The sequence below is a fragment of the Ostrea edulis genome, chromosome 5 (genome assembly GCF_947568905.1).
Source record: "Ostrea edulis chromosome 5, xbOstEdul1.1, whole genome shotgun sequence".
NCBI lineage: Eukaryota > Metazoa > Mollusca > Bivalvia > Ostreida > Ostreidae > Ostrea > Ostrea edulis.
Genome location: NC_079168.1, coordinates 14408180 through 14432701, shown reverse-complemented (window position 1 = coordinate 14432701; position 24522 = coordinate 14408180). Strand labels below are relative to the sequence as shown.

Below are 24522 nucleotides of genomic sequence, written 5' to 3'. Positions count from 1 at the left end.
AGGCCTTGTAAATGTCGATTTCAAAAAGTTATCTAATTTATTAAAAACTGAGAGATACTGTGTGTTTCTTGGAGATTTGACTCTTAAACTTTGTCAATTATGACATGACAATGTTTACTTTACCATATTCATCTGATTCCTCTCATCTTTTGTAAGAGCAGCACCAAGTCCCATAATCCCAAAAAGTATTGGCTGAAAAATTTAAAAAATTGGAATATTTATAATTGCAACATCTGCTGCATATTGGACAGGAAAAGTTATATTTTTTTGTCAAGTGTGCAAAGTTTGGTTGAAATTGGCTCAGTTGGACAAATTTTTATCCGAAAAGCTTACAGATTCTATGTGGCTCAAGTGAACTAAAATGGATTGCAAAATCTCTCCTGTATTATGATGCTCTGACACCCTAACATATATCTTTGTTTTTCTGAAAAAGAACTTCAGTGTTCCAGTGAGTAAGTGTTAATGCCTGTGCTGTCATCATAAATCATGAAATATATCACATGACCATCATACAGGAACAATTTTGATTAGGGGAATAAATGCTGAAAAATTTGAACAAAATAATTCCTTTAAAAAAAAAGTGGAACAGTTACCAAAACAGAATGATTATAAACAGATGTCATGCTTGGAGTCAAGATGAGAACTATTGCTTTAGCAGAGAGAGAGGGGGGGGGGAGAGAGAGAGAGAGATAGAGAGAGAGAGAGAGAGAGAGAGAGAGAGAGAGAGAGAGAGAGGAGAGAGAGAGAGGGGGGGCAAAGGAGAGAGAGATAGAGAGAGAGAGAGGAAGGAGAGAGAGGAAGGAGAGAGAGAGAATGCTGAATGGTTTGAAGTAATTGCTTTGGGCTGTAAACCATTATGATTTTCAACAAGAATGGAATGATTCATATTGTGTAGTAGGACACTCTTTTGAAGGTGTTTTAAGATGTAACCGAATGACCGGGTCATCCTAAAGCTTTACCATACTTTGCACCCTCACAATCAACTAAATGACCTTTATAAATGGAATACAAATGTTAAATGGCAGCCTAATGAATGTATGGACATCAAAGGGACAGAAAACATGAAATTATACTGTTGAACTTAAAGGGATCTTGAACATGAATATTTCAAATACAAAAAATCGAAATGAGTTGGAAGTCCAAACTACGTCTTCTTTTTGTATTTTAACCTCAATATCTCAAACCCTTGGATATTTCTGAGTTTCTTCTTGGCCACATCAAGTATGCAGTAACAAGGTTTGACTGTATTATATGATCCTTAGGAAACAAATACTCCTGCTTACTTAGTAATTTTTCATGACAGAAGCATGTCAAATCTTATAGATATATAATTAACAGTTACATGCATGGACTATTTTCTAAATAATTTACAAAAGGAATACATTGTATATGTATATAAAGACAAAATAATATTGTCTGCCAATGAATAAATGGATAGACAGATTAGTGATTACAAACTCCAAACCGAACTTCCTTATAGTGTTGTCTACTCCTATTTCTGCATGAGGAATTTATCATCATGTAATTTAGCAAAAAGCACTACTCACATGATAAAATTTCTTGCTTACTATAAGTAAAAGCTCTTGACCAATTCTACTTGCATAATTGTGTTCATGTGACGTTAAGTACCAGTCATTTCACGATATCAAGTACTCGTGTAAATAGGAAATCTACAGTAATAGCAAAGAAGATCCAGTGACTGCATAGCGTCTCGTGACTCTAATACTCACACTAATTCCATACCAGATGCCTGTTGCCGTGGTAACTGGGTACTTGCCACCACCTAGATACACAAATACAACGATTCCAATGATGATACTGCTGATCCCAAGAAAAACACCAATGGCCGACATCATCTTAATGAAAGACAAGAGTTGTTCCTTTCCTTGAAAAAACAAAATTAAAATATTAATATCAATAAACTTTTAAAATGATAAAAATGTCTATTAAGAAATATTCAGTGTTTTGGCTGGCAACTGCCCAAAAGTGAAACCCCCACATTAATTTCGCACATTTAAATTACAGTACACGACAGTTTCATTAACAAGTTCATTATTTTCACATTTTCTGGGTGTGATATTAAGGTAAAGGAACATTTATCATGTTATTTTCACTGTCCGGACAGAACTCAGAATAACCAGTAAAATCAAGAAGGTACAGTAAGTCTGTCGTGATTAAATCATGGCGACTCCAATTGAAAAGGAAACCATTTTCCCATCTCAGCGTCCAGAAAACTAGGATGTTTAACTTTTGACCTTTAGTAACTTTAAAATCAATAGGGATCACCCTCATCATATAACAAATCTCTAGGTAAAAAAAGGGAAAATCAATTTTTTAAAAAGCTCCAAAACTGTATGCTTTTGTCCAAGTGTCCTAGCTGTTAACCTGCCATTTGTCCTTCTGATTCAAAATTACTGCACGCATTAAATGATGATATCCTATGTGTCCCATATACTCTCCATGCATTGACATGATTTTGATTATTCAAACATCAACATGGAATGAAATAGTAGCTTTTACAACTTCTTATGAATCAATTTTTCTTGTAGTTGTAGGCATGTGTCCAGTTAACCTTTAACCTATTGACACAAAAATTAGTAGGAATCTGTGTGAAATTTCATAATTAACTCTAGGTAAAAAGGAGCCTCAGATTTGTTTTCTTATAAAACACTGGTGTCTTCTTGGCCTTCTTATTGCATAATCCCTAGATATCATCCTTGTAACATGTACTCACTATAAGGTAATTCCTATATCATAACCTCCAGTATAATCAATTTACATGAAACAACACCACGATGTATTTGCACCTATCTTCAAGTATAGGGCTAAATAAAAAATATATTATGTTTGATTCATGTAAGGCCAAGTAAAATTAATTAGTAGATTATCATTCAAACTTCACAAAAAAATGGGGAGGGTGGGAGGATTTTATTTTTTATTTTTCGCCATGGTATTCTTGACCTCGAAAATGCCTTCTCTCATTGAGAAAAGGCTTTATAAATCATAATTACATGTGTATTTGGGTTTCTAAAAGGCAAAGTGAAACAAAGTACGTTTACGATACCGGACCGGTAATAAAAATATCCGGAAATCGTAATTTTGAAAAATAAAAAAAATCGGGGCGGGGCAATTTTCGAGGGTCGGGCGGGAATGATAATCTACTAATTAATTTTACTTGGCCTAACATGGAAGAAAAAATCTGGGTCATTTTTGGGCAAACTTATTTAGATGTAGTTGGTGGTTAATTTATTCATCTGTATGGTTTTTTTTCAACAAGCTGGCAGCTAGATCGATAACCATTATATCTAATTGTTGACTATACGGATTTCAACCCACCCTACAGGATTAGGTCTTTATAAAGTTGGAACATATTTGGGAGTCTATGACTGCCAATTGTTTCATTTGAAAAGACATAAGGGTTCATATTTAAAAAAAAAAAAAACAACGTCAGAGACTTAAAATGTTCTCTGAACCAGGATTAAAATAGAATGAAGAGAAATATTTTAAAATGAGAAAATAAAAAAAGGCCGCAACAATTGAATCTTAAAAAGAAAATATTTTGTTCAATTCAACTTGGCAGAAAAAAAAACAATACTTTCCAATTTACTTTATTTAGGAAAAAATGCAGTTTTCATAACTCTAAAGTAGATCTAGGAGTAGGAATCTGAAAAACATTTTTAAAAGACCTGCTGCACTTGAAACCGCGATCTACGGTTAGGCCTAGGTGTGTTGGGACGTTATCCCACGGAGCTACTCAGACTGGCAATATTTAATGGAAAAGACAAATATTGTTGATATTTATATTTTCATTCATGTTTTAAAAAGAAGTCAGTCATTATAACGTTGTAGTATATCTTAATCAAACGTGGATTTCAGATTTACTTACTTTGTGGGTCTACCTTCTCTGGTTCCTGTTTCTCCATTATGACAAACTCAGAAGGACTACAACGTTCGTTGGTGGGTGAGACCTTAGGCTATGAATCCGTGTAAGTAATAAAGGATGTGTACACCGTTTTAAAGTACGTGTAGGCTATATAAGATCAATATTGCGAAATGTACCCGTTGGTGATGTGTACATCCCGAGGTTTCGACTCACAGAAGTTTAGACCCTATGCTACACGCCGGGTATTCGGATAATAAGAACCACGCCGTTTTAAAGTACGTGTGGGCTAGATCAATATTGATCAATAGATCAATATACCCGTTCTTGGTGATCGATTTCCAGAGGTTTCGACTCGCAGAGGTTATCGATAATTAGGTTAATGTTAATATAGAGGATAGATAGTAAGAATCACACGGATTACTTAACATTGGCCATTTAATGAGTTTAGAATGAAATAAAATGAGGTGGAAAAGACTTCTCTTCTAAAAAAAAAAAAAAAAAAAGCGAAATTTATTTGCACTTTCTTTTAATCGGGCTTTGCTTCTTTTCTATATATGTTACAATATAGTTAGATTAAAAATGACTACCAGATACAAAAATACTCAAAGTTTTTGCATCTTTTTATCTTATAACAGAGACATATAATACTCTGCTTATGGTGACATGTGCAGGAAAAATCCTTCTTTTTTTTTCAGTTGCATAATCATCAGACTAAGTTGCATTGGCACCAAATTGCATGTTATGCATAGTCGGAAAACATGTCCTCATCTGATAGAGAATGACTGCACCAAACAAGTTTGGGTTTGATCACAATGGAGAAGTACCAAAGGCCTATGTCAACAGACAAACAAGAGGCCCATGGGCCACATCGCTCACCCGAGTCACCTTGGCCCATATCTGAAGACTTTCCATATCTATTTGCATGTAAAACCTTAGTCCCTATTGTGGCCCCAATCTACCCATGGAGGCCGTGATTTTTACAAACTTAAATCTGCACTATGCCAGAAAGCTTTCATGTAAACGTCAACTTCTTTGGCCCAATGGTTCTTGAGAAGATTTTTAAAGATTTTCCCTATATATTTGTATGTAAAACTTTCATCCCCATTGTGACCCCAACCTAACCCCGGGGGCCATATTTTGAACAAACTTGAATCTGCACTATGTCAGGAAGCTTTCATGTAAATTTCAGTTCTTCTGGTCGAGTGGTTCTTGAGAAGATTTTTAAATGACCCCACCCTATTTTTGCATTTTTGTGATTATCTCCCCTTTGAAAGGGACATGGCCCTTCATTTGAACAAACTTGAAAGCCCTTTACCCAAGGATGCGTTTGGCCAAGTTTGGTTGAAATTGGTCTTGTGGCTCTGGAGAAGAAGTCGAAAATGTAAAAAGTTTGCCGTCAGACGGACGGACAGACGACGGACAACAGGCGATCAGAAAAGCTCACTTGAGCTTTCAGACCAAGTGAGCTAATAAAAAAATTTTGATCCGAACAAAAAAAAAATTCTCCCCAAAATTCTATCATTTGACCTTTACATAAAAGGTCAAGGTCATAACAATGAAACGCGACACACTGTCTTATGGTAAACCTACATACCAAATATCAAAAACGTATGTCAACAGACAAAAAAGTTATGCCTCTGACAAACTTTGTATGAGAAGCGAAGTCCTGAAGAAGTTAATTCTAAGAATTCACACTAAAACAACACACACACACCCTTCTGGGAAGAGGAGATGTAATGATAAAGATATCTTCAATTGAAATAAAGAGATATAATCAACTCATTTATACAGAGCTCGAAATTAAATTTTGCGAGCAATAATTCCACCACATTGATGCCCGCATCAATTGAATTGAATTGATTCGAGCATCTAATCAATTACTGCTTTCATCAATTGAATTAATGCGCACATCAAATGAATTTGTGCTCTCACCAATTGAATCCATGCGCACATGAAATCAATTATTGCGCGCAAATAAGATATCGTCAATTAATTGAAGATTGCAGCCAAGATAGTTTGCTTTGTCTGCCTTTTCACAATATTATTGAATTATCTTTCAGCCACTAGTGAGAATGAAAAATAAACACCAATTGGTACTTTACATGAATTTATTGAGCAATGACATCATAAAAACACAATACACAAGTGTTGGATGATACTGGCCGCAAAAATTAGTAGGAGTCAAGGGAGACAACTAGGATACCATAAACCAATGGGCAAACTAGTGGCCTCGCTTTGATGCGAGTGCCAAGGAACCCCATGCCTAACACGCATGGTGGCTAGGCACACAAGCTGCACAGCTTTTACACCCTGTCTCTGGCTTGCTACCTGGTTTAGAACTTTCACACCACCCAGCCTGTAGCCTCTCCTCCTTTTATAGAGGTAGAGGGGGTCTGAGCACTGAAATGCTGCAGACCCCAAGCAGTTTCCAGTTATTCCACACATTTGCTCAATGGCATGTAACTTCCATGTTAACACACAGCCATGAGACATCCCTCATGCTTTGATGCAGATGGGCAGAGACAACAGGTTAAGCTTGTACACTTATTGGCCTTAATGTTTCCCTGACTCCTCCCCCTTAAAATTGCGACAACTGTAAGAAAAGAAAAATTATCCGGATATTTATTCAATAGTCCTCTTTCGTTGACTGGTTGGCAATTAGCAAGGTGCAACTATCGTCATATGAGCAGTCCTATGCAAGTACAAAAACAGGCTCAGCTTAACTGAATCCACGCCCTGCGATTTACCTAAAAATATAACATACTTGGCGCAGATTATTTGACCAAAGTAAAACAAATTGATGGTTTACTTAACTTTTTCAAAATATGGGGAGGGTGGGTGGGTAACGTGCTGTTGTTCCTTCCACTTGAATGGGGTGCAAAAAGGAAGAGGAAGTTGCAATACTAGTTAACTCCTCCTGATGCTGACTTTCTTAAAATAAGTTAGCTTGTACCAAGTTAAGTCCTATTGTATAATGCTATTCACTCAATTAAATGAGATTATCTCATATCCATCTCAATAATCTATATTATTTGAGTTGACGTAAATTTTGGCGCTCCTTACGATAGTAATGTATAGGGAACGAGTAATTTCTGTGGAAACGAGGGGGTTACTTATATTCGGTCTTTAGGGGGATATGAAAGACCGAATATAAATAACTCCCTCGTTTCCACGGAAATTAGGGAACGAGAAACATATGGAATCGTCATACATTACTCAATACGACTAAATACATACGAGGGCTGTTCGATATGTAATGTGTATTGTACGATATTTCAAAAGCATTCGACTCAAATAGTGAAATGAACATTGCATCCCTTCAAAGTATTCTCCGCGGTTTGAAATATCTAAATCCATTTCTGAAATGCGTCACGGTACGCTGGTTTAGGTAGACCTCTGAGGCACTGACTGATGGCTGAGCCAAGGGCTTGTCGGGACTTGTAACGACGACCAGATAAGAACTTTTTGAAGTTTTGTAAAAAAGGAAAAAGTCGCATGGGGCTAGATCTGGAGAGTATGATGGGTGTGGCAAGACGGTAACCTTCTCCGACTTCAAAAATTGCTTCACAAGCTCAGATGTATGTGAAAGAGTATTATCATGAAGTAGACGAACAACCCTAAATCCTGACACAGGGCGTCGCTTATGATAATATGTCTTGAGCTTTTTTAGTATATAACATCTCGGCAATACCGACCTGTAACACTTTTGTCCTTCGGCACCGGAATTTGTACAGCTATACCATCACATGAGAAGAATATGCAATAAAGAACCTTCTTTGTGATTATGGTTCTTTTGGCAACTACAGGCCTTCTGTCGTGTTTAGTTAGCCATATTTTGTTTCCAACTTTTCTTACTAGTTCGAAATAGTGAACCCATGTTTCGTCACCGGTAACAACGTTTGCAAATTGTCTTTGATTGGATTTGGAAATCATTTTGAGCCATCGCTTAGCGGTTTGTACTCGTACCCGTTTTTTGGTCATCTGTCAATATATCATATGTGGAGCTGAAGGCTCGTGTTTATACCGTTGAAAAGGTATTGAATATAGCTATTCAAGAGATCATCATCCACAAAATCGTACAAAGCGTTATCGCGCTGTGGTACAATACACATTACATATCGAACAGCCCTCGTATCGTATATTAGTACAACTGTCTTAGAGTTAAGATAATTTATGCGAAAAAAAGGTTTTCAGTCTTGCTTATCCATGCACATTTTTGCAGTTTATCCCCTCTTTAAATACCATGAAATAAACGCGGAAAAATCATTTACAAATTGCATACTGATAGAATGGAATAACAAAGAGCATAAAATTTATTTTATTCACATTCAATTCTTGCAAAATACAGGTGCAAATGCATATGTAATGCACATGGCACACTCGTCAAGAAAACGCATCATATGCAGACATTATTTAACCTAAACCGGAGATGTGCACTTAATAACAAAAATGTTTTATTTTCTTTATTCTGATAATTAAATCTACGAAACAGAATAAACTCCGTTTTTATCTCGACAGAACTTTGTACATCACGTTGCCATTTCAATATGCAGACAGCGACACATTTCACCCGTGCCAATCTATCAGAGTCAAACACGCAATTGAGTTTTGCAGTTTATAAAAATCAAGAATCTGAGCATGCATATACAATGAATATATTGCGTGCACTATTCAAACTTTATAGATGATTACATAGAAATATAAAGGGGGAAATAATTGGAAATATACATCTGAGTGAAAATGCGGGTATTACATACGCAATCCAAAATACACAAATATATACATGTATATATATAAAAGAGAATATACAGATATGTAAACGGAAATATAATGCAGTTTCAAGATATGCTGTCTTTTGGGGAATCACATAATTATTTTTGGTCACTTTGCATGTACACATTCATTGATTGAACAAGAGAGAGAGAGAGAGAGGGGGGGGGGACATTGACATACAACGTCATTTCATAGAAGGAAAGAAAATTGATTATTGATATATAAAGTTTACACTTTATACAAGCATCAAAAATATTTAATTATTTAAAATATTTAGATTGACAATGTAATGAAAATTTACGGGCGTAGCATCTGTGCTTTTTATTAATTATATATATATATATATATATATATATATATATATATATATATATACATGTATATAAGTTTGGGTTTGGACCTAAAAGTATTCAATTGTAAACCACTGAAAGTCTATCGAATTGTAGGAAATTCTAGTTTTAACAGTTCATTCTTGATATTGAAAGAAATAGGAACTTTTTTAAAGTAGGGAAGGGGAAAGCCAGAAAAGTTCACTTACCTTCAAATTCTTGACAAGCAAGAAAAAATGGATCATCCATCGTCAACAACAAAATTATTTATTCTCAAGTAAATACAACATGTGTATTGTAGAGAAGTAATTCGTAATATATAATACAATATTGTACATTGCATGCAGTTAACATGGAGGACATGCCCTCTCCCTTATAACCATTAAAGATTGGCATAATCTTTTAAGTACAATAACATTTTCACAATTAAGAAGCTGTTTAAATTTATATCAATCTGGTCTATTTGTATAATATCTGTCTAATTTTACCAATCTTGATTTCTTAATAGTTTCATCAGTACATAAAAATAAATAATGGAACTCATAAGCCAAATCATTATTATTACATAAAGTGCATACTCTTTCATTTCTTGGAATGTTTAACCATCCTCCTGTCTCTACAGGTAATCTAAAATTTGATGCTCTAAATCTACAGAGTATTTCTCTTTTATTTTTAGGAAGTCCATCTATTAGATAAAATAAAATTCAAAATTTGGTTCATTTTTAAAGATGGAATAATTAATTGCTTTTGACGAATTACATAAAAGTTCATTCCATTTCTGTATACTCTGATCCTTCAGTGTTTGTAATACCTTTGCATTTAACAGTCTGTGTTTAAAAAAGCTTCATTTTCCCATACATATGACAATCCACACTCATTTATAATGTTTCTAATGCATTTTATCCAAGGGTTATTATCATCTATACATATAGGTGAATACATAATTTTTGTAATTTTTCTATTGTCTGATAAAATAATTTTTGACCAAAATTTGATTATTCTTGTTTTAATATTTATAGACAAAGGATATCTTCCAAGTTCTCCATAAATAAAATAATTCGGAGTATTTTGATTTAATCTAAGTATATATTTACAGTATTGAGTATGTAATTTTTCAATTATGGAAGTGTTTGAAAAACCCCAAATTTCACAACCATACAATAAAACCAGTTGTATATGATTCTGTCAAAAAGGTCAAGTTGACATTTGATTGATAAGCTATTTTGCTTACATTTTTTTTAGCACATCATTGCTCTAGTTGCTTTGTCATATTGATATTTTATATTATTGGTAAATGAACCATTTTTATTAAAAATATACCAATTAAGATACTTGAATTCATCAACAATTTCAATAGTTTTACAGTCATATAAGAAATTGTAGCTTGATACATTTCTTTTACCAAAAACCATTATTTTTGTCTTTTCTACTTTAACCTTTAGACGCCATTTGTCACAATAGTCATAAAAAATATCAAGTTTATATTGCAAATCTTTTTCAGTTTGTGATAAAATAATCATTGATCCCTATTGTGGTCCCAACCTACCGCCAGGGGCCATGATTTTTACAAACTTGAATCTGCACTATGTCAGAAAGTTTTCATGTAAATGTAAACTTTGGCTCAATGGTTCTTGAGAAGATTTTTTTCATTATATTTGTATGTAAAACTTTGATCCCCTATTGTGGTCCCATCCTACCCCCGTGGGTCATAATTTTAACAAAATTGAATCTCCACTATGTCAGAAAGCTTTCATGTAAATTTCTACTTTCCTAGCCCAGTGGTTCTTGAGAATAATATTTTCAAAGATTTTACCTATATATTCGCAGCCTGAAAGTTCGATCCCCTATTGTGGCCCCATCCTACCCTCAGGGACCAATTTATTATTATTTCTGGGGGTCATGATTTTAATAAACTTGAATTTGCACTATGTCAGGTCTTCTGGCTCAGTGGTTCTCTAAATGACCCCACCCTATTTTTGCAATTATCTCCCATTTGAAGAGGGTATGGCCCTTCATTTGAACAAACTTGAAAGCCCTTCACCCAAGGATGCTTTTGACCAAGTTTGGTTGAAATTGGCCTAGTGGTTCTGGAGATTTCGAAAATGTGAAAAGCTTACAGACGGACAACTGACAATCAGAAAAGCTCAGGTGAGCTAAAAAAAACTAGAACTTTGTAGCTTTATTTTTATTTATATCTAAATCAGTATATGAATCTGAAATTTAAATTCTATAATGTTTTCCCTAATAAAAATAATATTACTAGACAGGATATCAATGCGAGTAACGAATAGGTCTTCTGTTCAATTTTGAAATGATGTGATCAAAGTTTCCTACATTATTTCCTATAAATCACTAATTATGTAATCAATTATTGTTTAGCTTACATCAGCAGTTGCAGAAAGGTAAAGGAAACAATTTTACATCAATAATGCTTTAAGAAGTTATTTCTTCTTTTTTAGATAATTGGAAAAAAAACAACTTTTTACCCCTCCTAGCCCCTTATCTAAGGGACTGACCCCTAAAACTTGATATGGTTTCCTCATTATTTACAACTATTGCTCTTCAATGTTTAAGAAAAAGTTTTCAGTTTTTCGACAAATGATATACATGTATTTAGTTTTAGGGGCTGGCCCCTAAATTCCTTGAAAGGGGACACCAAACAAAAATTGATGATGGCATATTGTTTAGTCACATTCTGACCAATTTGTGTTAATGATAATGCTCGGCAAAATAGTTTTCGTTTAGGAAATAGAGGATCTGTTTTGCACATTATTTCCCAATATATCTCTCTCTCATTACATAATCAATGATCATATTGCTGACATCAGCTGTTGCACAACATCAAAACTGACAACTTTGCTCCAATAATGCATAACAAATAATTCCTTTTAGTTCTACAATGTTTAACAAAGGGTTTTATCAGTTTTCAATATATATATATAAGATATTCAGTGTTAGGGACCATCCCCTACATTCCTTAAAAGGGATCATAAGACAAAATTTGACTAGTTCTAATTGTAACGGGGACCGTTACAGATGTTCCCCAAACCTCCCCCAATTAAAAAGTGATGTCCTAGTGAATCTATAGGAAAAAATCATTTTATTTTAGCCTTTAATTACATGTAGTACGTTCAATATTGTCATTTCAGTACCAAGAAATGAAAGAAAGCGTTGCACGTGCATACACGCGCACGCGTGTATGATTCCGAATTTTTGTTGATGTCGTTCAACAGGCATTTGTATCATATACCCACAGTATGAATTTCATAACGTTTCCACCAAATATAAGGAAGTTATAGCGATTTTAAAATCGTCCAATCAGAAATCAGCACACGTGCATGTACGTGCTGAGCAGTAATTCTAACCACAGCAATTTGTAAGGAGTACCAAGATACATCTAAACCCCTAATATGAATAGAATTTGATGAAAAACAAAAACGTTATCGTCCTTTAAAAATTGAACAATTAAAAAACGTTGCACGCGCATGCGCGTGTGCATTGGCATTTTTTGTTACACCAACATATAGATACACATATTGTCTACATATGCTGTGAATATCATCTCATTCGCTTCATAAATAAGATAGTTACAAACGTTTTAGCATTATCCAATCAAAATGAAGCGCACGTGCATGCGCGTGCAAATTGGTAATTTTGACCATGTAAATCAGTTAACGGTCTCAATATCTACCTATGATATGAATTTCAAGCCATTTCAATGAACAACAAAAAAGTTAGACTGATTCCAAAGTTAGCGTACAAATTTTGTAATGCGCGTGCACGCGAATGCATGCTGGCAAAATAACTATTATTTTTCATATGTACAAATGATATACTATCATCCTATTTAGGTTTTATATCGCTTCCTTCAATATTCTGATTTTCCATTTTTTGTACCAAAATTGCAATGCACGTGCGTGCATGCACGTGCAAACAAAATGACTATCACTATGCACATCTACAAACGCTATACTATCATCCTGGAAAGCTTCATATCGATCCCTTTTGTAGTTTCTGAGAACACTACCGGACAAAAAAGTACCGGAGAAAAAGAATAATAATAATAACTAGAAACTCATTACTAGTAATGAGTAGGTCTTCCGTTTGTTCACTTCCGGTAAAGAGTTTTCTGATCCTACAAAAACCATTCAAATATATCAGAGAATGTACTTTAACAATAAATGAGAAGTGTATTATCGAATTTTTTACTCATTTCTTGTAACTTCCGGTGACGACCGGAAGTACTATTCAGATGTGTTTTCCTATAAATGACAGCGACTCTTTACTGTCTATATTCCCTGAAAATTTCACGTCTCTATCTGAAAGAGTTCTCAACAAAAAGAAGTAGACTAAAGAAAGAGAAAGTAGTAGGTTACTACCGACCGGAAGTCAATTTTGAAAAACAAAATCATCAAAACTCTAGAAGTTGATACTTTTTATTAAGACATGTGAAAATCATATGAAAGACTTCAAATATAAGCGAGATTTATGGGGAGAAAGAGACAAAAAGAAAAAAGGTATTTTATGAAGAAACCGGAAGTAGTTGTTTTGACTACCGACAGACTCAATATTCTTTTGACACTTTGAAAGAGAGTTAATAAAGTAGTATAGGTTTCAATTTGAAAGAAAAAGTTTGAAATTTGCGATTCCTTCAATCACTTCCGGTGACGACAGGAAGTGACGGTTCAACCCCCTACTGCACGCTTATAAACGGAGATTGATTATCCCTGAATATTTGATGAACCTATATTTTACCTTTTCCAAGAAAAATGCTGGACAAAATTCCTTTTGAGAGACAGAATATCGGCCATATTTTTCGACCAGAAGTGAATTTTGTAAAAACAAAAATAATTATAGCAAGGTCATTTCATAAGACATTATTCCTGAAAATTTCAAGAAAATATATCCAGCCATCTCTGAGAAATCACTCGAAGAAATCGGAAAATCGACATTTTTTAAAACACTTCCGGTATAGACCGGAAGTGACGGACGAAAAAATTGAATGTATGTGTACAATGGACTAATGTTAGTTAATCAACTCGACAAGTTTCAAGCGTCTATCTATATTCATTATTGAGAAACTGAAAAAACAAGGCTTCAATATATCCACCCCATATCTCACGACCGGAAGTGAATTTTACAAAAATATTTAAGTATACTCTAGACATGTATAGTGTCTATAACATATGTAAAATTCAAATCATTAAATTGTTTTATGACCGAGATTTATGGCACTGAAAAATGAGAGAATGAATAGTCTTTCTTTGATATAACCGAAAGTTGGAGATTCAACTTCCGGTGAGGTCAACATTTTTTGATAATTAGAACGAGACCTAGTAAACCGATATAGGTTTCAATTTGAAAGAAAAAAGTTTGAAATTGATGATTAATTTAATCACTTCCGTTGACGACCGGAAGTGACGGCCGACATTCTTAACCCCCTACTGCACGTCTACAAAGTAAGATCTATTAACTCTGAAAATTTGATGACTGTATCTTTAACCGTTTCTGAGAAAAACGCTGTACAACGAAAACAGCTAATAAGCCGTATTTGCCGACCGGAAGTGAATTTTACAAAAATATTTAAAGTTACTCTAGACATTTATAGTGACTATAATATATGTAAAACTCAACTCATTAACTGGTTTCATGACCAAGATTTATGGCACTGAAAAATGAGAGAATTAATAGTCTTTCTTTGATATAACCGGAAGTTGGAGATTCAACTTCCGGTGGGATCAACATTTTTTGAGAATTAGAACTAGACCTAGTAAAACGATATAGGTTTCAATTTGAAAGAAAAAAGTTTGAAATTGATGATTTATTTAATCACTTCCGGTGACGACCGGAAGTGACGGCGACAAAAAATATTACGTGCATGCACCATAGAGAAGATAGATCTGTCATCCCTGAAAGTTTCATTCGATTATCTTTTGTGGTTTTCAAGTTTACCCCCGGACAAAGTTTCTTTGAAAAACCGGAAAATCGGACGTATCTGACGAACGGAAGTGAATTTTGAAAAAATGAAAAAAATTGCCTCGAGGTACCATCGTTGTCTATAACCTGTGCAAGTTTCAGGAAAATCCATCCAACGGTTTAGGAGACGAAAGGGAAAAAAAAAAAAAATAATAATAATAATAACTAGACACGATCTCGTTGCGAGCAACGAGTAGGTCTTCCGTCCGATTTGTTGATGCACTCGGAGTTAAAAAAAAAGAAAAAAGACAAATGAGTCCCAATTTAGTTTCCGACTTTAAGACACTTTAGATATAATCAATTTTTCATATCATAAGCTTCTGAAGCAAAGTTGCGGTGAAATTCGTTTGAAATTCGACTCTCCAGGCGAGCCATAAGGCCCGCGGGCCTATTTCTTGATGTCATTTGTTAGCCCTCTATAGACTCAACAACTTTAGTTCTATATGTCTTTACAAAATATTTACCTGTAAAAAGTTATTGAGATCGACCGATATCGACAAAAAATCGACTCTACAGGCGAGCCATTAGGACCATAGGCCTATTTCTTGATATCAATCGATAGATCTCGAGAAACTGAACAACTTTTGTTCAATATGTCCTTACAAAATATTTACCAGTTACAAGTTTTTGAAATCGACTGATATCGACAAAAATCGACTCTACAGGCGAGCCATGAGGCCCACAGATCCATTTTTTGATATCGATCGATAGGTTATGACACATTGAACAACTTTTGTTCAATAATGCTTTTCAAAAAATATGTCGTTTTAAAGATATGAGGCGTCAAATATTTACGATTTTGGCCCTTAAAATCTCTAATTACGTAACATATGACCTACTTTTTGATTTGATAAGATCAAGCTCGTTGAGATGAACATTTCCGCTTCTACAACTTATTATAAAATATTAATAGTTTCTGAGATATTCTAAAAAACATTTGGACCCTTCTGAACCCCTAATTTAAAGGGCCAGCCCGTTTTGCTTGATATCGTAAGAAAGGCCTTGTCATTTTAAACATTTTTTGCTCAACAAGTATTTAGAAATTCTTTACCGTTCTCCAGTTATCTCTACAAGAAATATTTAGGGGCCAAACTGTAGCTCCCTAACGGGGCCACATAGGGAAAAAACGAAATGTACATATTGTTTAGATTATCATTCTGAACAACTTTTGTTCAATAATGCTTTTCAAAAGATTTGTTGTTTTCAAGATATGAGGCGTCAATTATTTATGATTTTGGCCCTTAAAATCCCTTATTACGTAACATATGACCTACTTTTTGATTTGATAAGAACAAGCTCGTTTAGATGAACATTTCCGCTTCAATGACTTATTACAAAATATTAACAGTTTCTGAGATATTCTCATAAACCTTTGGACCCTTCTGGGCCCCTAATTTAAAGGGTCAGCCCCTTTTGCTTGATATCGTAGGAAAAGTCATGACATTTCAAACATTTTTTGTTCAACAAATATTTAGAAATTCTTTACCGTTCTCAAGTTATTTCTAGAAGTAATTTTTAGGGGCCAAACTGTAGCTCCCTAACGGGGCCACATAGGGTAAAAACGAAATATGCATATTGTTCAGATCATCATTCTGAACAACTTTTGTTCTTTATTGCTTTTCAAAATATTTGTGGTTTTCGAGATACAAAGGGCAAAAAATTTATGGTTTTGGCCCTTAAAATCCCTTATTACGTAACATATGACCTAAATTTTTATATGAATACATCTGGATTGTTAAGATGAACATTTTTTGTTCTTTGACTTATACCAAAATATTAACGATTTTTGAGATATTTGATCTAGACTTTGAGCCCTTCTAGATCCCTAATTGAAGGGGCTAGCCCCTAAATCTTGATATTTTCGAAAAGATCTCGTAAATGTGCACAACTTTTGTTCTACATGTCTTAACAAAATATTTGCAAGAAAAAAGATATTGGAGATCAAAGGTCAAAAATCGCCGAAATCGGCGAAAAATTTTGGCATCCATTTTTTCAGGTCCAGGCGAGCGTTTAGGCAAATCCCCTCCGGTAAAATCGAATCCCCCACAAATCTTCTAAAATGTTTACTCTATCTTGTGTAGAAATTTCAAGACTCTAGCTTCAAAACTAACGGAGGAGATGCGTGGACAACAAGGCCCTTCAAAAAGTCACGATCTCGTTGCGAGCAACGAGTAGGTCTTCCGTCCGATTTGTTGATGCACTCGGAGTTAAAAAAAAAAAAAAAAGACAAATGAGTCCCAATTTAGTTTCCGACTTTAAGACACTTTAGATATAATCAATTTTTCATATCATAAGCTTCTGAAGCAAAGTTGCGGTGAAATTCGTTTGAAATTCGACTCTCCAGGCGAGCCATAAGGCCCGCGGGCCTATTTCTTGATGTCATTTGTTAGCCCTCTATAGACTCAACAACTTTAGTTCTATATGTCTTTACAAAATATTTACCTGTAAAAAGTTATTGAGATCGACCGATGTCGACAAAAAATCGACTCTACAGGCGAGCCATTAGGACCATAGGCCTATTTCTTGATATCAATCGATAGATCTCGATAAACTGAACAACTTTTGTTCAATATGTCCTTACAAAATATTTACCAGTTACAAGTTTTTGAAATCGACTGATATCGACAGAAATCGACTCTACAGGCGAGCCATGAGGCCCACAGACCCATTTTTGGATATTGATCGATAGGTTATGACACATTGAACAACTTTTGTTCAATAATGCTTTTCAAAAAATATGTCGTTTTAAAGATATGAGGCGTCAAATATTTATGATTTTGGCCCTTAAAATCTCTAATTACGTAACATATGACCTACTTTTTGATTTGATAAGATCAAGCTCGTTGAGATGAACATTTCCGCTTCTACAACTTATTATAAAATATTAATAGTTTCTGAGATATTCTCATAAACCTTTGGACCCTTCTGGGCCCCTAATTTAAAGGGTCAGCCCCTTTTGCTTGATATCGTAAGAAAGGTCATGACATTTCAAACATTTTTTGTTCAACAAGTATTTAGAAATTCTTTACCGTTCTCGAGTTATTTCTAGAAGTAATTTTTAGGGGCCAAACTGTAGCTCCCTAACGGGGCCACATAGGGTAAAAACGAAATATGCATATTGTTCAGATCATCATTCTGAACAACTTTTGTTCTTTATTGCTTTTCAAAATATTTGTCGTTTTCGAGATACAAGGGGTAAAAAATTTATGGTTTTGGCCCTTAAAATCCCTTATTACGTAACATATGACCTAAATTTTTATCTGAATAGATTTGGATAGTTGAGATGAACATTTTTTGTTCTTTGACTTATACCAAAATATTAACGATTTTTGAGATATTTGATCTAGACTTTGAGCCCTTCTAGATCCCTAATTGAAGGGGCTAGCCCCTAAATCTTGATATTTTCGAAAAGATCTCATAAATGTGCACAACTTTTGTTCTACATGTCTTAACAAAATATTTGCAAGAAAAAAGATATTGGAGATGAAAGATCAAAAATCGCCGAAATCGGCAAAACATTTTGGCATCCATTTTTTCAGGTCCAGGCGAGCGTTTAGGCAAATCCCCTCCGGTAAAATCGAATCCCCCACAAATCTTCTAGAATGTTTACTCTATCTTGTGTAGAAATTTCAAGACTCTAACTTCAAAACTAACGGAGAAGATGTGTGGACAACAAGGCCCTTCAAAAAGTCACTAAAAGAGAGATAACTCCTGACCGGAAGTGACGTCAAGCACGAAATTTTGCAAGCAAAGTCTCGTCACCAAAAGACATCTTTCCTGAAAATTTCGTGAAAATCGATCGAGAAATGGCTGAGAAAAACGCGTGTACTACCAAGGAAAATAATAATAATAATAACTAGACACGATCTCGTTGCGAGCAACGAGTAGGTCTTCCGTCCGATTTGTTGATGCACTCGGAGTTAAAAAAAAAAAAAGAAGACAAATGAGTCCCAATTTAGTTTCCGACTTTAAGACACTTTAGATATAATCAATTTTTCATATCATAAGCTTCTGAAGCAAAGTTGCGGTGAAATTCGTTTGAAATTCGACTCTCCAGGCGAGCCATAAGGCCCGCGGGCCTATTTCTTGATGTCATTTGTTAGCCCTCTATAGACTCAACAACTTTAGTTCTATATGTCTTTACAAAATATTTACCTGTAAAAAGTTATTGAGATCGACCGATGTCGACAAAAAATCGACTCTACAGGCGAGCCATTAGGACCATAGGCCTATTTCTTGATATCAATCGATAGATCTCGAGAAACTGAACAACTTTTGTTCAATATGTCCTTACAAAATATTTACCAGTTACAAGTTTTTGAAATCGACTGATATCGACAGAAATCGACTCTACAGGCGAGCCATGAGGCCCACAGACCCATTTTTGGATATTGATCGATAGGTTATGACACATTGAACAACTTTTGTTCAATAATGCTTTTCAAAAAATATGTCGTTTTAAAGATATGAGGCGTCAAATATTTACGATTTTGGCCCTTAAAATCTCTAATTACGTAACATATGACCTACTTTTTGATTTGATAAGATCAAGCTCGTTGAGATGAACAGTTCCGCTTCTACAACTTATTATAAAATATTAATAGTTTCTGAGATATTCTCAAAAACATTTGGACCCTTCTGAACCCCTAATTTAAAGGGCCAGCCCGTTTTGCTTGATATCGTAAGAAAGGCCTTGTCATTTGAAACATTTTTTGCTCAACAAGTATTTAGAAATTCTTTACCGTTCTCGAGTTATCTCTACAAGAAATATTTAGGGGCCAAACTGTAGCTCCCTAACGGGGCCACATAGGGAAAAAACGAAATGTACATATTGTTTAGATTATCATTCTGAACAACTTTTGTTCAATAATGCTTTTCAAAATATTTGTCGTTTTCAAGATATGAGGCGTCAATTATTTATGATTTTGGCCCTTAAAATCCCTTATTACGTAACATATGACCTACTTTTTGATTTGATAAGAACAAGCTGGTTTAGATGAACATTTCCGCTTCAATGACTTATTACAAAATATTAATAGTTTCTGAGATATTCTCATAAACCTTTGGACCCTTCTGGGCCCCTAATTTAAAGGGTCAGCCCCTTTTGCTTGATATCGTAAGAAAGGTCATGACATTTCAAACATTTTTTGTTCAACAAGTATTAAGAAATTCTTTACCGTTCTCGAGTTATTTCTAGAAGTAATTTTTAGGGGCCAAACTGTAGCTCCCTAACGGGGCCACATAGGGTAAAAACGAAATATGCATATTGTTCAGATCATCATTCTGAACAACTTTTGTTCTTTATTGCTTTTCAAAATATTTGTCGTTTTCGAGATACAAGGGGTAAAAAATTTATGGTTTTGGCCCTTAAAATCCCTTATTACGTAACATATGACCTAACTTTTTATATGAATAGATTTGGATTGTTGAGATGAACATTTTTTGTTCTTTGACATATACCAAAATATTAACGATTTTTGAGATATTTGATCTAGACTTTGAGCCCTTCTAGATCCCTAATTTAAGGGGCTAGCCCCTAAATCTTGATATTTTCGAAAAGATCTCGTAAATGTGCACAACTTTTGTTCTACATGTCTTAACAAAATATTTGCAAGAAAAAAGATATTGGAAATCAAAGGTCAAAAATCGCCGAAATCGGCAAAACATTTTGGCATCCATTTTTTCAGGTCCAGGCGAGCGTTTAGGCAAATCCCCTCCGGTAAAATCGAATCCCCCACAAATCTTCTAAAATGTTTACTCTATCTTGTGTACAAATTTCAAGACTCTAGCTTCAAAACTAACGGAGGAGATGCGTGGACAACAAGGCCCTTCAAAAAGTCACTAAAAGAGAGATAACTCCTGACCGGAAGTGACGTCAAGCACGACATTTTGCAAGCAAAGTCTCGTCACCAAACGACATCTTTCCTGAAAATTTCGTGAAAATCGATCGAGAAATGGCTGAGAAAAACGCGTGTACTACCAAGGAAAATAATAATAATAATAATAATAATAAAAATAATAATAATAATGAAGAAGAAGAACGCGAACAATAATAGTAAGGTCTTCCGCAGGAGACGGAAGACCTTAATAATAATAATGAAGAAGAAGAACGCGAACAATAATAGTAAGGTCTTCCGCAGGAGACGGAAGACCTTAATAATAAAAATAATAATAATAATGAAGAAGAAGAACGCGAACAATAATAGTAAGGTCTTCCGCAGGAGACGGAAGACCTTAATAATAATAATAATGAAGAAGAAGAACGCGAACAATAATAGTAAGGTCTTCCGCAGGAGACGGAAGACCTTAATGAAGAAGAAGAACGCGAACAATAATAGTAAGGTCTTCCGCAGGAGACGGAAGACCTTAATAATAATAAGAAACAGAGTAAAAACAGTATGTTCCCAAACTTTGTTTGGGGAACATAAATATGACATCTTGTTTAGAGTCACATTTCTGACCAAGTTATGTTATATAATTCTTTACAAAATATTTTTCATTCAAGAGATAGAAAGCATCAAAGTTTCATACATTGCTCCCTTATTTGCTTCAATAATGCTTAAATTCTATCTAATTTTTGAAATATCTAGAAATTACTTTTGATCACTCTCAGCCTTTTGTTTATGGGGCTGGCCCCTAAACCTTGCTTATCACCAAATAGGTCTTCTCATTATCTACTTTTGTTTACAATGTTTAATAAAATGTTTATAGGTTTTCAAAACATATAGGATACTCAGTTGTAGGGGCCATTCCCTGAATTCCTTAAAATGGAATGCAAGACAAAAAATTATTTTGGGTCACATTCTGACCAAGTTATGTTCTATAATTACAGTAAAATATCTCTATCTCGAAGTCCGAGGGACCTCGAAAAAACTTTGAGATATCCGGGGGTTCGAGATATCCAAAATCGATCTTGGATATTTTTTGAAGGAGGATATTTGATGCATAGTATGGGATTTGCATTATAAACAAAAACCCCGTTGCCGTTTCTTATAGTTTAATACAAGTTGATAGATTAATATTGTTGAATTTCAAAGACAAACATTTCGTTTTTTTCTAATATATATAAACATCCAATTGAATTCACAATGTGTTTCAAAATTAAGATGATCGTGCCTCTATGCTTACTTTAAGTTTACTGATGTCCAGGCTCGACTGGAATGTAGTTATTGCGTTGTAATGACGTAAAAAACAAAACAGACGGATTTGAAAAAAAAACACCAACTTTTAAGTGTTTATTGAATAAATTTACGTGTTTTCTCTGTACTAGTTTTATTGATGAAGAGTGTATTATTAAATGCATTATCGTTATTAAGAGCTTTACCTTCCAGCGTACTTCGACGATTCTGTGCGTTTACCTAACCTACATGTTAATGATAGAGCGTGTGTCATTCCAAACACCATACCTGGAATCGGGTGTGTTAGGTCATAATTGACGGTGAACTTTAGCCGTACTGTTGGAAGGCTTCACTAATCAATCAAGCTGATGAACCATTTATTGCGACCTGGGTCTACTCGGAAAAGGCGAGCGTGGATTAGCGGTCATTAATTATAATTGGTGTAGCCGCGCGTGTGAAAGTGTGACTTAACGACGCCGGGTATAGTAAGCAGAGCGGAAAATTGACTGCACTTCGAGATAAACCAGGTGAATTTAGGGTATGGGACCTTGAAAATACTTCGACATAAGCGGAGTATTCGAGATTACCGTGTTCTAAATATCAGAAGTTTTTTTAATCATTTATATAGGGAAAACGGCCAGGACCGGCGGTCGACTTCGACTCAAGCGGGGTATTCGAGATACAGATATTTTACTGTATATCATTAGTATTTTAATACTTATTACAAATATACAGAATGATGCATTAAATATTGGGACAAATGCAGTCCATTTTCACTGTATACTTCATACAAACAAAGTAGAGAAATTTCAGATGGGGTGGGGAAGGGGACTACTGTTATAGCTAGGAGTCGGGGAGCCTAGCCACCCATCCCCTACCCCACATGTTTAATCCTATGTTTACAATTAGACTTACGCCCTTTCATAAAATCAGTCGTACAGCCTACATTTTGGTTTGCATTCATCACCTTCAGCAAAACTGCATCCAGCACACTAGATAATAACGCATTTAACTGTACACTAGATAATAACGCATTTAACTGTACACTAGATAATAACGCATTTAACTGTAGTTGTGACAATCAATTTATTTCAATATACATGCATTTAAAAAAAAAATCAAAATACATGTAAAGAGTTAAGCAATATATTAATGTGTCCAGTATCAATGTGTAATGGCATGTCCACTGTCCACAACACAATAACATGTTCAAATGGAGTTAGAAAACAAGAATAATTATAAAAATAAAAAATAAAAAAAGGTGGTTCTCAGGGAATGGAAAAAAAAAATCCTAGTAAATGATATTGCAAACACCACGTGCATGTGTTTGTAACACATACTGCCTCTTGTAGGAGCAAAATTCCTCTGTGACCTTGATGTGATCTCTTCAATGTGATACTCACCGTCAGACTGCAAGTTGTAACCAGTATAAAGGCTTCTTAAGAAGAGTGTGCATGTCACATTTAAAACCTAGGACTCTTGTACATTGTTCACATGCTCAAAGCAAGCTTGAGGCTGAAGTTGCGGACAGACAGACCAAAGTTCATACCATATGCTTCTGATTGTCAATCCTGCGGGCCTAAAATTTAGCAAACAAATAGACTATGACCCAAATCCAATACAATGCAGGTTTCACAGCTTGTGATTTAAATGTTTTACATTCTAAACTTTACAACTAATGAAGGCGACTTCCAGCACTTGTACATATAAGCACATTGTAGAACACAATCTTTATACTTCTTCAGGTTTTTTTTTAAATTTCATCCTCATCACTGAAATCAAGGCCTTCCTCAGGAAAATCACCAACTTCAACATTTTCTGGCCTTACAAATCCACCATATTTATCTGGACATTCAAAATACTGCTTTCCTCCAACCCTGAAATGTTAAGTAACTAATGCATTAAGAGGGCCACTATGCATGTAAAAATCCCAAAATGAAACAGTTTAATACTGATACTGTTTTTATGTGTGTGTGCGTTTGTGTATATATATATATATATATATATATATAATATATTTATACAAAGTGTTTAGAGTTTTTTCTATTTATATATATATATATATATATATATATATATATATACACACACACACATACACATGTATATATAAAGGACTCCAAAGTGCGATGGTCACGCCAAAGTGCAATGGTCTGGGTCAAATCCCAATGGTGTGAGATGCCAAAGTGCGATGGTCCACACTCATGCGCCAAAGTGCGATGGTCTGACACGCCAAAGTGTGATGGTGTGAAACGAATGCGCCATAATGCGATGGTGTCGACACGACAAAGTCCGATGGTGCATACTAATGCGACAAAGTGCGATGGAGTGACACACCGAAGACTGTTGGTTTGTAAACGATACAGTGTTTTGGTACAGACTGTGTGTGTTGTTTCACCAAAATATCAGTGTAAATTCCATGCACAAAACATAAGGATAAGAA

General features: G+C 34.8%; 1 protein-coding gene across 2 annotated transcripts in view; it reads right to left on the bottom strand.

Annotated features, from left to right (window-relative positions):
• The window catches only part of LOC125652622 (tubulin-folding cofactor B-like), a 35637-nt gene that overhangs the window by 2325 nt on the left and 8790 nt on the right, over positions 1 to 24522 (bottom strand). The window contains exons 5-7 of one of the 2 annotated variants that reach the window (XM_048881964.2): positions 23853 to 23956; positions 1731 to 1885; positions 124 to 192 (exon numbers count right to left, since the gene is read on the bottom strand). In XM_048881964.2, coding sequence (XP_048737921.2) covers positions 124 to 192; positions 1731 to 1885; positions 23853 to 23956 — 328 coding nt within the window. Of the gene's footprint in view, positions 1 to 123; positions 193 to 1730; positions 1886 to 23146; positions 23957 to 24522 lie in introns of those variants that run through there. The other variant, XM_048876102.2, reaches the window with a different exon arrangement.